The 13217-nt window shown below is 50.3% G+C and overlaps 1 protein-coding gene across 1 annotated transcript; it reads right to left on the bottom strand.

Annotated features, from left to right (window-relative positions):
* Nucleotides 1–1806: 1806 nt before the first annotated feature.
* On the bottom strand, nucleotides 1807–10672 carry CLEC3B (C-type lectin domain family 3 member B). The gene is made up of 3 exons (XM_054190889.1): nucleotides 10374–10672; nucleotides 5155–5253; nucleotides 1807–3811 (listed from the first exon to the last, which is right to left on the bottom strand). Exons 1-3 carry the CDS (start codon nucleotides 10477–10479, stop codon nucleotides 3411–3413), a joined length of 606 nt encoding a protein of 201 aa, XP_054046864.1. The 5' UTR covers nucleotides 10480–10672; the 3' UTR covers nucleotides 1807–3410.
* Between the last annotated feature and the right edge of the window lie 2545 nt (nucleotides 10673–13217).

Below are 13217 nucleotides of genomic sequence, written 5' to 3'. Positions count from 1 at the left end.
GCACGATCAGTGGCACAAGATCTTACGCAACATTTCCTATTTTAATAACGCGAGGTTCAGTTGAGATTGCAGGCATCACAATATGTTGGTTCAGAGATGATCACTTCCACATTTGTTTTTCTTGGGGAAGAGCTGAGGTTTCTTTACATTGGTCTGCATGCCTTTGGTTGAGACCGAACTTTGTGGACAGCAGATGTTCCTCTCTGGCTTGAGCGCCAAAAAGATTTAATGGAAAATCAAAAAAGTGATGCTTGTCCCAGCCCCCAGCAGATGGATCCCATCTGCTCTGGGCAGGTCCCATCGGGCCATGCTGGAGGGGACGCAGCCAGTGTCCCCTGTTCAACCCCTCCACCCCGGCATTCACCGTGAGCACAAAACAGGGGGTTGGCCACAAACAAACAAAAAAGAGTGCCGTGGTAAGCAAGGATGAGGAATCTTCTAGAATTTCTTTTTCTTTGGCTTTTAAAATAAAATTTGCTGTTCATAATGTACACTAAGAAGCAGCAGGTAGAATATTACTGAACTCATAAATGCCAACCTGAAACTGCAAGGTCAGTTTTGGCATCCTGGGTCCAACAAATAGGGCAGAGGCAAAGCCACCCTTCCCTGTGCTCCTCCCAGCTTCAGAAGAGCAAAACATCTATGAAGAATGGTGCTGGCAGGAGTGTGGCTGTGTGAAAATGGAGAGCAAGACAGATATGAGCGAGAAATCTGCTGAGAGCAACTTGTTATTCACTAGATTTTTGACAGATTGACTCTTTAATGTCCTCTCTGGGAATATCCTTTGGCATCCATCTCCACTGCTGTTTTGCAGATTCACACTCCACGCAGAGATCGTCCAGCTACAGCACCCCCATCTTCCCTGAAGCTCAGCACCGCCAGGGTCCGTGGTTTTCACATCACCCCTCTTTAGTTCCTGCGCTCCCATAAAACTACGCTGTTTTTTTCTCTGACTGTGCATTTGTGTTTTAAGACCTTGTGGTTTACGACCAGTCAGGATCAAAGCCAGCAACGCGTCCAGATTTGCTGCTCTGCATTCACATGTATCTCAAAACATGGAGGGATTGTCTGCCAAGGAGACTAGAGGGTTTATATTGAAACAAGCTGGCTTGTAGAGTGTAACCATGACCTACAGCAAAGAGCCTTGGAAACCTTCAGGATCAGGGTCCAGAGTAAAGCTCAGAGAAGGGCTGTCCTCTCGTGCAAAAGAGACCTAATTTCACGTGCAGTTCTGCAGCAGTTGAAACTTCCCAGACAGGCGTGGAGCGTTGTCTTCTTCGTGTATGGTCTTCTCTCCTTTATGGGATGCTGAGGAAGATGAGTAGGATGAGGAGGAAGAAGTCACCACCTCTGTGGGGGAAGGAGAGGGATGCTCGGTGCTGCTGCGGCTCCGCTCATTGTGGAGGAGGTGGGGGGCAGCCTGGGAAGTGCTGGCTCCATGCTGGGACCTGAGGTCCACTTCTCCCAGCACCGCTACTGCTACCAAAGGGGGGTGAGAGAAAGACCTTTCTTTGGGGTTGGCTCAGATTTTGGAGTGACGTTTCCCAACAGCAAGAGGAAGGGAGAAAGGAAATCTTATTTGTCTATAAAAGGATTCCCTGCCTGTATCCTGCATGTGGCATGTGACTGGGATGATAAAAGGTGGGGGTGGAAATCCTATAAACCGTATCCCAGTGTGGGAGGCTCTTGCTTTCTGCTTTTTCCTCTCTGCTTTTGATACCTCTGACTCTCTGACAGGTTGCTGGAGGTGCTCTGAAGAGAAATGCAAGGAGAAGAAAGCATTCCAGTCACATTGACACAACTCCATTCCTTCAGCAAGCTATATATTTATTTCATAGTCATTTGAACAGCGGAGCGTTTGGGAACAGTGACAGCTTTGGAAGTGTGCACTCTGCATTTGCATGTGTGTGTTTCGATCCCTCCAGCTTGGCTTTCCCTCTCAATGTCTTGGAAGACCCACCATTGTGCTGTTTTTAAACAAAGCAGCAAACTGAAACACCTCTCCCGTGGGTTCCCCAAGAGCATCGTGTCTTGAGACAGGCAACCTGGCAGCGCAGGGGACGTGACCCAAACTGGAGGGGTTACTACCAAGCTCCAAACTGCAAAGAACCACTGAGACCTTTCAGCCAACAGCCAGCAAGGCTTTATTAAGCTGTCGGGGTGGCCTGTACCTCTTTCCCATCATTGCTGTTTATTTCAATTTCATTTTTTTCTTCAACCCTTTTCTCAGCAAAAAAAAATAAAATACTGAGGCCAGCCCTTCGTCTGGGCATGACTTTATTGGCGCAAACAGTGCTCAGCAGATTTATGTTTGCTGACGACTGTGCCTGGACCAAAAAGGGTTTCAGCTGTGTTTCCATCACTTAAACAGGTTGTATGATTTCTAAAGCTGCTAAAGTGAGTCGTCTTGGGGTTTGTTTTAAATGGGCTTGTCTTTTATCCCTAATAGCATTACATTTCTATTATTTACCTAATACTTTCATCTTCTATTTCCAAAAGTACATTTGACTGACTATGCTGTAAGTCATCACTGCTTCCCCCATGATGCTGGAGCATAAATAAAGCTTCTGATGGGATATTTTAAAAAAAAAAAAAAAAAAAAAAAAAAAAAGATCTGGCAGTGGGAGAGCTAGACCCGCTGAAATCATTGAAACTGGCTTCTGATTGATGAGAAAAGGACCAACAAAATAGGGCATGCTTCTGGAAAGGGCTCCCTCCTTCCCAGTACGTCAACCCATGCCTGTAACTTCCTAGTTCATTCATGCACATAGTTGGATGAGCTGGACAACCCGTTGAGCAGCAGGTCCTCAGCCAATAAGCCCAACTGTGTCTCTCAATGCAAAGCAGGAGCAACTGCCTCTGCTCGTCGAGGCAGGACCTCGATCCCCAGGAGCCTGAACGGGGGAGCTGTGAGGCACGAGAAGCTCAGTCCCGTGTCCCTCACTATCAGGGCTTACTGGGAAGAGAAACAGGAGAAGAAAGTGGGAACTAGCTATGCTGGTGTCCCAACAAAACTCAGCAAGATGGGAAAGGACGTTGCAGAGCGACAGCCCCGGGCAACCGAGGTGGCTGTTTGCCAGGCTGGACTGCTGCACTGGTTCTTTGCCAAAACAACTGAGCCGTCCTAATAAATTCCCTGTGTAAAAAAATATATCTATGAATCGTGCCTTGGTAGGAACAATGCAGCTGCTAATGGGGCTGGATGTGGCCAAACGAAATGCTCTAACGCTCTCTAATCCGATACCGAGCCGTGACGACTTTCTTTGCGAAGAGTGACGCTACTTGAACGTGTGCGCGCGTGCGTGCGTACGTACATGTACACATACACATACCTATAGCTTTATAATCCTGCTGCCAAAGGGGGAAGACCCGGGCTGCGGGCGGGCGGGGGGGGACCCCCACCGCCGCCGCTACACGATCATGAACTGGCAGACGTAGGGCAGCTGGTCTTTGCACTTCTTGTCGAACCACTTGCCGACGGCGGCCCCCGACAAGGCTGCGCAGTTTTCCAGCTTGCCGCCGTCGGGCTGGGTGGTGATTTCAGTCTCCCAGTTCTTGTAGCGGACGGGGCCACCCGTCATGTCGACCCACTTGCCCTCCGCCGCCATGTCGTTGAGGCCCAGCCATATCTCCGCCTCGGAGCCGATGCTCTTGCGCATGTAGTCGTAGAGGGCATCGTTCTCCTCCCCGCCCTGGGGGGTGCTGAGCGTGCCGCCCTGCGAGATGCAGTTTTCGCTGGCCTCGTGGTACGTCTTCCTCTCCGAAAACGCGAGAAAGCATTTTAGGTGAATTTTGGTGCCTTTCAGGCAAACTGAGAGGTGGCCACACGAACAGAACAAAAAGAAAAGGAATTGGGTTTACAAACAGCGCCCAGGAAGAGGCGGCAGCAGCAAACGCAGTGGCCAAATTACAAGATTTATTTCTTAGGCTGTGCAGGGACTCTTGGCAGCACGGGAGTCCCAGGGGCCCTTTCCCTCCTACGCAGGGGATGGCTGCGGGAAAGTGACCTCCCTGTCCAGAAACCGTCAGGAAAAATGGACTTTGAGGTGACCCCGTAACCTTCCTGATCTCCGCCACTGCCGGAGCAGAGGCACAGCGTGGTCCTCCCGCCCCTTCCCCTGGCCTCGCTCTTCCCCAGCTGCTGCTACGCTTTCTCTGACGAGTTTGTCGGAGGGACGGTTTGTTATGGGCGCTGCCGGGCGTTGGAGTGTTTTGGAAAAAAGTCTGCAATTTCAGTTCAATCATCTTAATTATGCAAGCATGATAAAAGCGTCCTTTTTAATAGGCTTTGATCAGAAGTGTTGTGCTTGCATAGCTTGGGGTCTTCAGAGGAAATTTCTAGTTGCCTCTGATTTTATTGTTAACACTAGCAATTTATTTTATTTTTTTTTAAGCTCTAAACCCTAAGAGTGCAGGGTACTGTAGCCAAACAATAACTAATCAGAGCCACGCATTAATACCCAAACCAATGAATGTGAGCTTGGAACTAAAGCCTTGATTTTGCTTGTGTTCCTTTTCTTTAAAGTAGAAAATTCTCCTTAACTTGCATTTTCAGCTCATTTCTGTTTCGTGTTCTGCAAATCACTTCCCTATTGATGTCAGTGGAGTTTGCACAGAACAGCCGTGCAACGCGGATGGAAGATGGACATTTTAGGACTGCCCTCTGTACATGTTCAATGAAGCATGGTGGGACTGACCTCCATGAGGTTCCCTGGGCAATACCGTGGTATGTATAAGAGACCAGGTCACCATGTCACTGGGGTTCAGACAAAGGAGTAAGCTACATTTGACTGAAGTAGAGACTAATCCACTACCCATCCCTCTGATTCATAAAGGAAAATGAACATCTGGGTTAGTGTCATAGAATTATCCACAGCTTTACAAATGGCAAGCTTTAGCACATAAAGGTGGGGGGGGGGGGGGCATATGCTGCACAACTCATGTCATTAACCGCTTGAGGAGCTTCATCTGCCTGGAGGAATTGCAGTAAGCCCATGCTTTGCTTTGAGCCCCCCAACCTCTCTCCCTGTGATGGACGCCTTGTCGCAGGGCGCTTGGGCATCTCTTGTTAAAGGGTGTGGAGCAATTGTAGCTGCTTTATAAGCAGCTCCTCTCTCTAAGCACAAGCCATGCCTTCTTTAGCAAGTCCTTTACCTGTCTGGAGTGCTTGCTTTTCCTTCAGTAGAGCAACCTCCTGCGAGATGTTGTCAATCATGGCCTTCAGGTCTTCGATCATTTTGAGGTTCACACCATCTGTTGGGGAAACCAAGGGAGGAGCATAAACATCAACTGCATCCCCCAGGGAAGCAGCCGAAGTCATTCCTATCATCAAAACTCCCTGCTTCTCTGCCCTCGGAGAAAGACGCTCAGAAGGGATCTGCAAAGTCAACACCTGCCCCCTTGCACATCCATCAGAGCGAGCGTATGCTCGCTAGCCTGGTCCCACTAGCAACCCAGTATTCCCAGTTTGGGTTTCAGGGTTTTGCACCCTGTGGGGCTTCGTGGGGTGGCGGTCTGCTCTTGGGCTGCTGCTGCAGTGATGGGGTGGGAGTCGCAGACACGAGCATCGCAAGGTGCAGGCTTGTCTCTGGAGCCCCTACGTAGGGAACTCACTTGGGGTGGTGCTGCACTGAGGTCAAGTTCCCAAAAATGCAATGCTTCTGCCCTTCCTGAGCAGGAGTTCTGCCACATACGAGTGTTTTGTAGGAAACTTAAAGCTGCTGCTGAATAGGATTTATTGGGTTTTTGTTTTTTTTTTTTAAACTCAAAAACGTGCCCTCTCTCTCTCTATTCACAGCGCACCCTCCTGGCTTTCCTTAAAAACCCTAATGCATGATTTTCTCTGTATGCACCCCTTGCTGTGGCACGTTAGTCTGCTCTCATGGGTGCATTGGCAAGAAAGGGCTTTGCTCGCCAGGATGATGCTCAGCTGGAAGGGCTGCAGTACCTCCAATAGATCTGCTCTTGCATCATCAGCCACCCCATCCGTCAGCCCACCAACCACACCATCCCTGAGATCATCACAGCTGCCTCTGCCATCAGCACCCCCAGTGCAGGTACCCAAAAACTGTCCAGAGCTGCTCTGCTGCCATGAGAAGACACCTCCTTGGCCAGGGAGTTGGTTGCAGCCTGCTACTAAAGCCTACATCCTGCTAGGTATGTTGCTTCTGCAACAGCTCCAACCAACTATTAATTAGTGCTTGGATTTCTCCCGTCTAGGAGCAAAAGGACTGCTGTGTCTTGGATGTGGTGGGAGATTGGATGTTGAAGTGTTTGCATTCATTACGCTATCTCTGCTGCTCCTATTGCTCTACCTTGCCTGGCATAAGCATCTGGTAGTCCTCATGGGGTGAAAGGAAAGGGGGCAGTTTGTCCATGAACACAGTAGGATGGGCTTCCTCGAGGGCCAAGGAGGTGGGGAAGCCGAGGCACCAAGCCAGGTGAGTGGAGGAGCTGCTTGGATACGGACCAAAACCACCAGCCCAAAGATTACATGGTGCCATGAATATGAAAAGCCAGACACATCAGGAGGAGGGCATTAAGCTGCTTAACTAATTGCTCAATTAACTTTAATGGGTTCACTTAATACTGAGGCACTAGTTACTATTTTGGTGCCTTTGATGAAAACACTTTGTGGAAAACATCTAATTATTGCCTTCTTTTTTTTTCCTGCAGGCCTCTCTTGCAGCAGAACAAATGTCCCTTAGGTTTAAGTAACATCCAAGGGCCGTGGCAGGACACTGCCAATGCGTCTTGCTGGGGCAGCACCTTACCTTGTTCTAACTGGGTTTGCTGGTGGGTTCCTGTCTAGAGGGTCCCCGTCACCCAAGGTGGACACGTCTCCTTGATGACCACCTACGCATCCTGTCCCTTTTCACCGCCTATTTTCCAAGCCCTGGGCCACAAGATGTTCCTGCAGTAGCACGTTCACCGGGACGTCGGAGGGAGAACCAGGAGTGGTTAAGTTGCACTTCAGTTACAAAGCAGGTACCGCAAGTACATCAACAAACATCCAGTTTTCTGTTCTCTTGCCAGAGGTTTTTGTCTCTGTGCTGTTATTTCCTCAAGACTCACCTCCAGAAGCCTGTGATCGAGGCTAGTTCCTCTGCACTTCATTTTGATTAATCAACTATCCCTCTATGAAATTTGGATCTATATCTGGGTTGCTTAGCTTTGCCTGGGGAGGCATCATCCGGTTTATTCCTATCTGAACAGGTTTCTGTCCCCCAGCAGGGCGAGCATCGCTCTGGTTGGCAACGTCTGTCACCAAACCTCCCTGGCCATTGGTGTTTCTTCTGACACCAGGCGTTTATTTCCCTGAATGTCCCAGCTGGAAATGTCGGGTCCCATATTGCAGCCTGTCCCTGGATCAGAGGAAGGGACCAAACACACGCGCAATGGGTTTACATAGAATCATAGAATGTGTTGGGTTGGAAGGGACCCTTAAAGGTCATCTAGTCCAACCCCCCTGCCGTAAGCAGGGACATCTTTAACTAGATCAGGTTGCTCAGAGCCTCATCGAGCCTGGCCTTGAATGCCTCCAGGGATGGGGCCTCCACCACCTCTCTGGGCAACCTGTTAAAAAATAATGCTTGCAACAAGTAGACGGAACTGCACTTTGAAACTAGTACACATTGATGGGGATTCAGCTACAGCAGTTCCAGGCAGGTAATATTCAGATTTGTGTAACTTTACACTTTCTTTTTTTTTTTTTCTTTTTTTTAAGACATCAGACAAGGCTTTTGTGGATGATTTAGTCACCTTTGCTTATTCTATTAAAATTTCTGTGTTTTACAAAGTTTCCTTTAAACAGGATTAAAAAAGGACAACTTCTAACAACTTAGCAGGAAAAAGACATTTTCAATGCATCAATGTAAACGTTCACAGGCACTTTCTGGGAAAAGCACCCAGATTCCAAGATTACACGGGAATTTTGGTGCCCACATCAGCCCCTGCCCGCTGATTTAAGCATCCGGATTCTGGTTGCTGGCTTCAATTACCTTAAAAATACACTTGAGAGCTACGCAAAGATGCTCCCTCCCGTGCCCCCAGCACCCCGCCACGCTGTGACCAAGGGCAGCCCCCCCCAGGGCTGGCGGGTCCCCAGCCTAGAGTCCCCGGGGCAGGGGTGCCATTGCCCACCGTGGCTCCCACCTCCCCTGGGCACCCTGCTGGGTAAGACCCCTGTGGCTGCCCGAGCAGGGCAAATCCCATCTGCCCCCCACCCCAAGACATGGGGGTTTGGAGAGAGTTTGCTGAACCACTGCATCTGGTGGTGTCCCTGCCCATGGCAGGGGGGTTGGAACTACATGATCTTTAAGGTCCCTTCCAACCTGAACCATTCCATGATTCTATCTGGGAAAATCACTGGGGAGCAATTTGAGGGAGGGGAAAAACCCAACAGCAGGCGAAGTGCATGTGCTAGCTCAGCGTTTTCTAAATGCTATGGTTTGGCTTCTTCATGTTGAAACAGCACCATTTTTGTTCTGAAGCAGATCCAAATGTAAGCAATAATTACAAAAAAAAAGAAGAAAAAGCAAAACAAAAGAAAAAAAAAACAAATAAAAGGGTAAAAAAGAGAAAAAGCTTGGCTCCAATCATCATTTTCTTTTCTAACATTTGTGGTTTGGCTCTGGAGATTAAAAAAAAAATAAATCCAGCCAAATACCCCAACCCTCCAGCGGCTTCACCCTGACCAACCCTCCCCAGTGAAGGGCAGGGGGTGAGCCGGGATGGGGGCACTGGGGGCCTGGGATGGGGATGGTATGGGACCATCCTGCTGAGGACCGGAGCGGCTGAGCCCCAGCCCCTGTGGCGGATGGGCAGGCAGGCATGGACAGGGCGAGGGGCTGGGGGCGAAGAGGAGCCTCAAAAGGGTTTTTTTAGTGCTTTCCTCCCTTTTTCACCACCCCCTGGCACTGATAAAAATCATAAAAATGTTAAACCAAGAAATGCTGGAAGTTTCCATTAAAAGCAGGGCAGCTGACCTGCCGCGGGGCTGGATGCAGGCAGCCAAAAAAATGCCAAGTTTGGGTGTTGTTGTTTTTTTTCTTTTCCCCCCAGAAAACTTGACCTCTCCTTTGAATAGAAACCCCTGAAGCTCTCAGAAAAAAACCTGCCACCGGCTGTTTCAGATAGCTTGATTTTCAGAAAAAAAAAAGTTGAACTCCCCCCCTCCCCCCCGAAAAATCTCAGAGCCCAACTTTCCTGTCAAAGAGGTGATTTTTCTCCCACCTGTTTGTCACCAATGGGTTACAAACAGCGGTTCCGGCGACACGGAAAGAAAAATAAAATTTCTCCAAGAAACTCATCCTGGTACACCCAGTAAGTGCAATGCACGTATGTACCCTATACCCGCCCCAAGGGGTATTTTTGCTCAGCCATGGACCAGACATGTGGAATAAGCAGATAATACAGTGATTTCATAGAAAGATCTAATGGGGGAAAAAAATTTCTCAAGGATGGGATCTGATAAAAATAGCCACCGAGAGCAGCCCGGCCAAGTGAATTCCTGGGATGCTTCTTCCTCGCTCCCTGCTTGGTTCCAAGCGTCCGAGCGCCCGCCAGCAGTGGTCCAAGCCCACGCGACCGTGGCTGGACACGTGAGGCAGGTTCACACGCCGCCGGGCTCCTACACAAGCCGCTTCATTACCTGCCTTCTCCTCTAATTGATGTGCATTGTGTCAGAGACGGGGCGGGGGGGGGAGGATGGGACAGTAGCAAAAAAAGGAGAAGAAAAGCAAAAAAAAAAAACCTAACCCCAAACCACTAAGGCAAATAGACCTCAAGCACCTTTTCGTGTGTATTGCTCTCTGGTCAGCCTGAGTAGTCAGAGCTTGTGAATGGCTTGACGTACACCTGGGGCACGCGTTTCATAATGAAGATCTGTGTTGATATTTAATAGATTTTATATTGCTCCCGTTACCTGCCTGCTCTTGTCGCCAAATCTACAACAGCAGTCTGTCATCCGCCACTTACTCGCTTCTGAAAAAATGAATGAGCAGGGGGTATGGGGGTCACAGAAAGGGAGATTTTTTAGTAGAGGAAAGGTTTGGGGCGAACCTTAGAGGTAACGTAAAAAAACCACATTACCCTCTGAAAGTCAGAGCAAACTGTCCCATCAAACTTATTCAAGGTAGTAACCTGTCAAAAGCATTTCAGTTTCCTCACTATTTTACAGAAGGGCTACGCAATCATTCCCACGGAGCGAGGCTGGCCGGGGGGGGGCAGGGGGAAGACACTTTATTAGCTTTTTAGATGCTTTTTAAAAAGTTTCATTAAAGTACTGTTAAATGCCCAAATGACCGGGCTAATTGCATCCCCCTCAAGCCCCTCCAAGGTTTCCTCGCCAGGAAGGTGCCGCGGCTCCTTACCTTTCTTGGAAGCTGCCGGTTTTGGCCGGACTTTGCCGTTTTGCTGGCCGGAGACCTGGGTGAGGGAGAGGAGGCAGAGGAGCAGGCAGGCTCCCCGGAGCGCCATGCTGCTGCCGTCCGGCGCCGAGCGGAGGTGGAATGGCTTCGCTCTGCCTTCCAGACAGAACTTAACGCCGGCTTGGATCAGAAATGGCTGGCCCAGAAAGCCTCCCGCTGAGCCCCGGCCAGAGGCAGCCTCCCGTCCCCGGGGGGGGGCTCAGGCAGCTCCGGCCAAGGCTGAAACACATCCCAGTGGGTTTGCATTTCTTAGCAGGCTGCTTGTTTTTGTTTAAAAAAAAAAAAAAAAAAGAAAAGAAAAAAGAAGGAGGGAATGAATCTACTGAAAGTCTGCTAAGCTAAACATGAGGAAAGGCTGTGGAATGATTTCCTATGGATTTTAGCAAAATGCCATGGGTTTGATGTCACGCGTCAGTGACGACGATGTGAGGTGTGAAACAGAGTCGGGGTGACCGAGGGAGCCGAGAGGGGGTCCAGCCTGCCCAGGGGGGCCCCTCTGTGGGGCTGCCCAGGAGAGATGCTGCGAGCCCGGGCAGCTGTGGAGGGAGCGCGTGGTGGACCTTGAGCACCCCAGACCCCACCATGGCATGGTGCAAGGCCCCGCATGGAGATCCCTGGTTTATCCCCACTGCAAAGGGCTGCTGCAATCCCCCGGAACAAGTGCAGCCATTTCTAGAGCAGTCCTTGCTCAAAGTGGAGCTCTTACACCTCAAAAAACACAGCTCCACCGAGGCCTCGGCAAGGTTGTCCTGCCACCATTGCCTCTCCAGGGCAGATGAGACTGGCGCCTCCTGCCCACCTCTTCCCAGCTCTGCATGGGGTCCCCTCTGGAGGGTGACCCTGGCAGCGGGGATGCCCGTTCCCCTGCCCAGGTGATGGGCAGAGCTAAGACGTGGCCGTCCCATGAGAGCCACATGTTTTATCCCCGGTGGCAATTTCTCATTTGCTCTTGGACAGCCACAGGCTGAGGGCAGCTTCCAATGCAATAGGTTTAGACCTCTATTTTTGGGGCCCCCCTTCCAAAAGGGGGTTGCTGGGCACCAGCAGTCCTGTGGACATGGCTGTGCCTTTGCTCTCACCCAGCTGCCATGTTTAGGTTGCAGGATAAGGCTTTGGGCTGCTTTTCCTTGCAGTGGTGGCTGGGGACAGAGGGTGGCTCCCAGCCCTGGGCTCAAATCCCCAGTTCTGGGATAGCTTCAGCATAAATCATTCTCACCATGACAAGTCCCATCCTTGGGGGTGAGGACAAAGCTGTGTTGGCCATACTGTCCCCTATCCCTAGGACAATTTTGCAAGGACATAAGTGGTCAGGGCTGTTGGGACTGCCTGGCAGCAGCACGGCCCTGAGACTTTGGAGGCACCTGGGTGGCACCATCCAGGGGAGCGAGAGTCCTTTTGTGGCAAATGCATCCCCCACCGCCAGACCATGTGGTGGCTTGATATGCTTTCATTTTTCCAAACGCACTTTTGTTTCTGTAGGACAGGAAGCCAAACAATGTCTCTGGAGGTTTCAACCAAACCAGAGGGCTGTTCAATTGTGTTGCTCTTCAACTGCTTCCACTGCCCTGGCTGGGAGCTGGAGGTATTTTGGCTCTGCCTCACCCCACAAGACAGTGGGAAAGAAGTCTCGGCCCCAGCCTCTACAGCCGTGTGTGTGTCCTGGAAGCCATCTGAAAGAGGGCCACATTTCAGCAGGCCTGGGCAAAAGCAGGGACAAAGAAGGCTGGGAGATGTTTGACCTGCTACTGCAGATGTCCTGCTAAGAGGAAGGCTGCCCTGCACCTACCTGGCGCTGGACCACTTCCCTTCCTCCTCTGGCACCTTTGAGAGTCAAAATCCACAGCTGCTCTTTGCACCTAAGAAACCTGGTACACACCAGGGTCGATAATCCAAAGTATCTCATGGCCAGGTCTGTCAAAGCACGTGTTGATGCTTCACACCCACCCGTCAGGCTGAGTACTTGGGGGGTGGGGGGTGGGGTCTTCCCCAGAGCCACCCAAGGGGTTAGGTGACTGAAAAATACTTTGAAATTTGGGTCTTCACACAGTTTGGAGGACGTTCACGTATTTAGAATACCCCAGAGCTGTAAAGGATGACCGGGATGAGCTGGACTTGGGACAGGGGGGAACACATTCCATAGAAAGCTGTTTTTGCTGGGCCCCCCTCGCAGGATCCCAGTCTGACTTCAGCACAGCCCAGCTGCTTTAAGAGCAGTGCTGCTGCCTAAACCAAGACCACTGCCTCATTTTTCGGGTGCCACGGCTGTTCACCACAAGCAGGTGAGTCTCTCCTGCAGAAGGAACAAGAACCTTTCAAAAAGCAGAGGAAATTTGTGTAGAGGAGAGGACGGGCAGGCATTTTGTAGAACAAAGTGCTCTGGGCTTTAACCTTAGATTTGGCTACCAAGCTTAAATCTTTTCTGAAAAGTTAAGGCAAGATGCCACCCGGCACAATGTGAACCGCTGGAGTCGCAGGAGCATAAAAAGGTCTGAGATAAACAGGGGTGGGTCTGGAAAAAGAGCTGCCGTTGATTTAGTTTGGCCACAACTGTGTTACCCTGCTTCCCGCTTCTGCTGAATAAGGAAAACCCTGCCCTTTATATCCTACCTGAACAGAGCTCCCTTGTAGTCCAAGCCTTTGAAGCCAAGGAGGAACAGGTTTCATTTTCACTCTTCTTCACCACACACACTCAATCCCACTCAAAATTTAAGCCAGAGAATATGTATTTTAGGGATTTACTGTTCTCCTGCCTGGGCTATCCCAAAATGGGATGGAGCACAAGAGATG

The sequence above is a fragment of the Rissa tridactyla genome, chromosome 2 (genome assembly GCF_028500815.1).
Source record: "Rissa tridactyla isolate bRisTri1 chromosome 2, bRisTri1.patW.cur.20221130, whole genome shotgun sequence".
NCBI lineage: Eukaryota > Metazoa > Chordata > Aves > Charadriiformes > Laridae > Rissa > Rissa tridactyla.
Note: the sequence above shows the minus strand (reverse complement) of the source record. Positions and strands in the feature narration are given on the sequence as shown.

Excerpts from the sequence above, each read along its gene's own strand:
- CLEC3B (XM_054190889.1), bottom strand. The coding sequence starts at position 10,479 with ATGGCGCTCCGGGGAGCCTGCCTGCTCCTCTGCCTCCTCTCCCTCACC. Across the intron at positions 5,254-10,373 it reads ACCGGCAGCTTCCAAGAAAG|ATGGTGTGAACCTCAAAATG; the intron begins GTAAGGAGCCGC and ends TTTCCCCAACAG. Across the intron at positions 3,812-5,154 it reads AAAGCAAGCACTCCAGACAG|TTTGCCTGAAAGGCACCAAA; the intron begins GTAAAGGACTTG and ends GCCACCTCTCAG.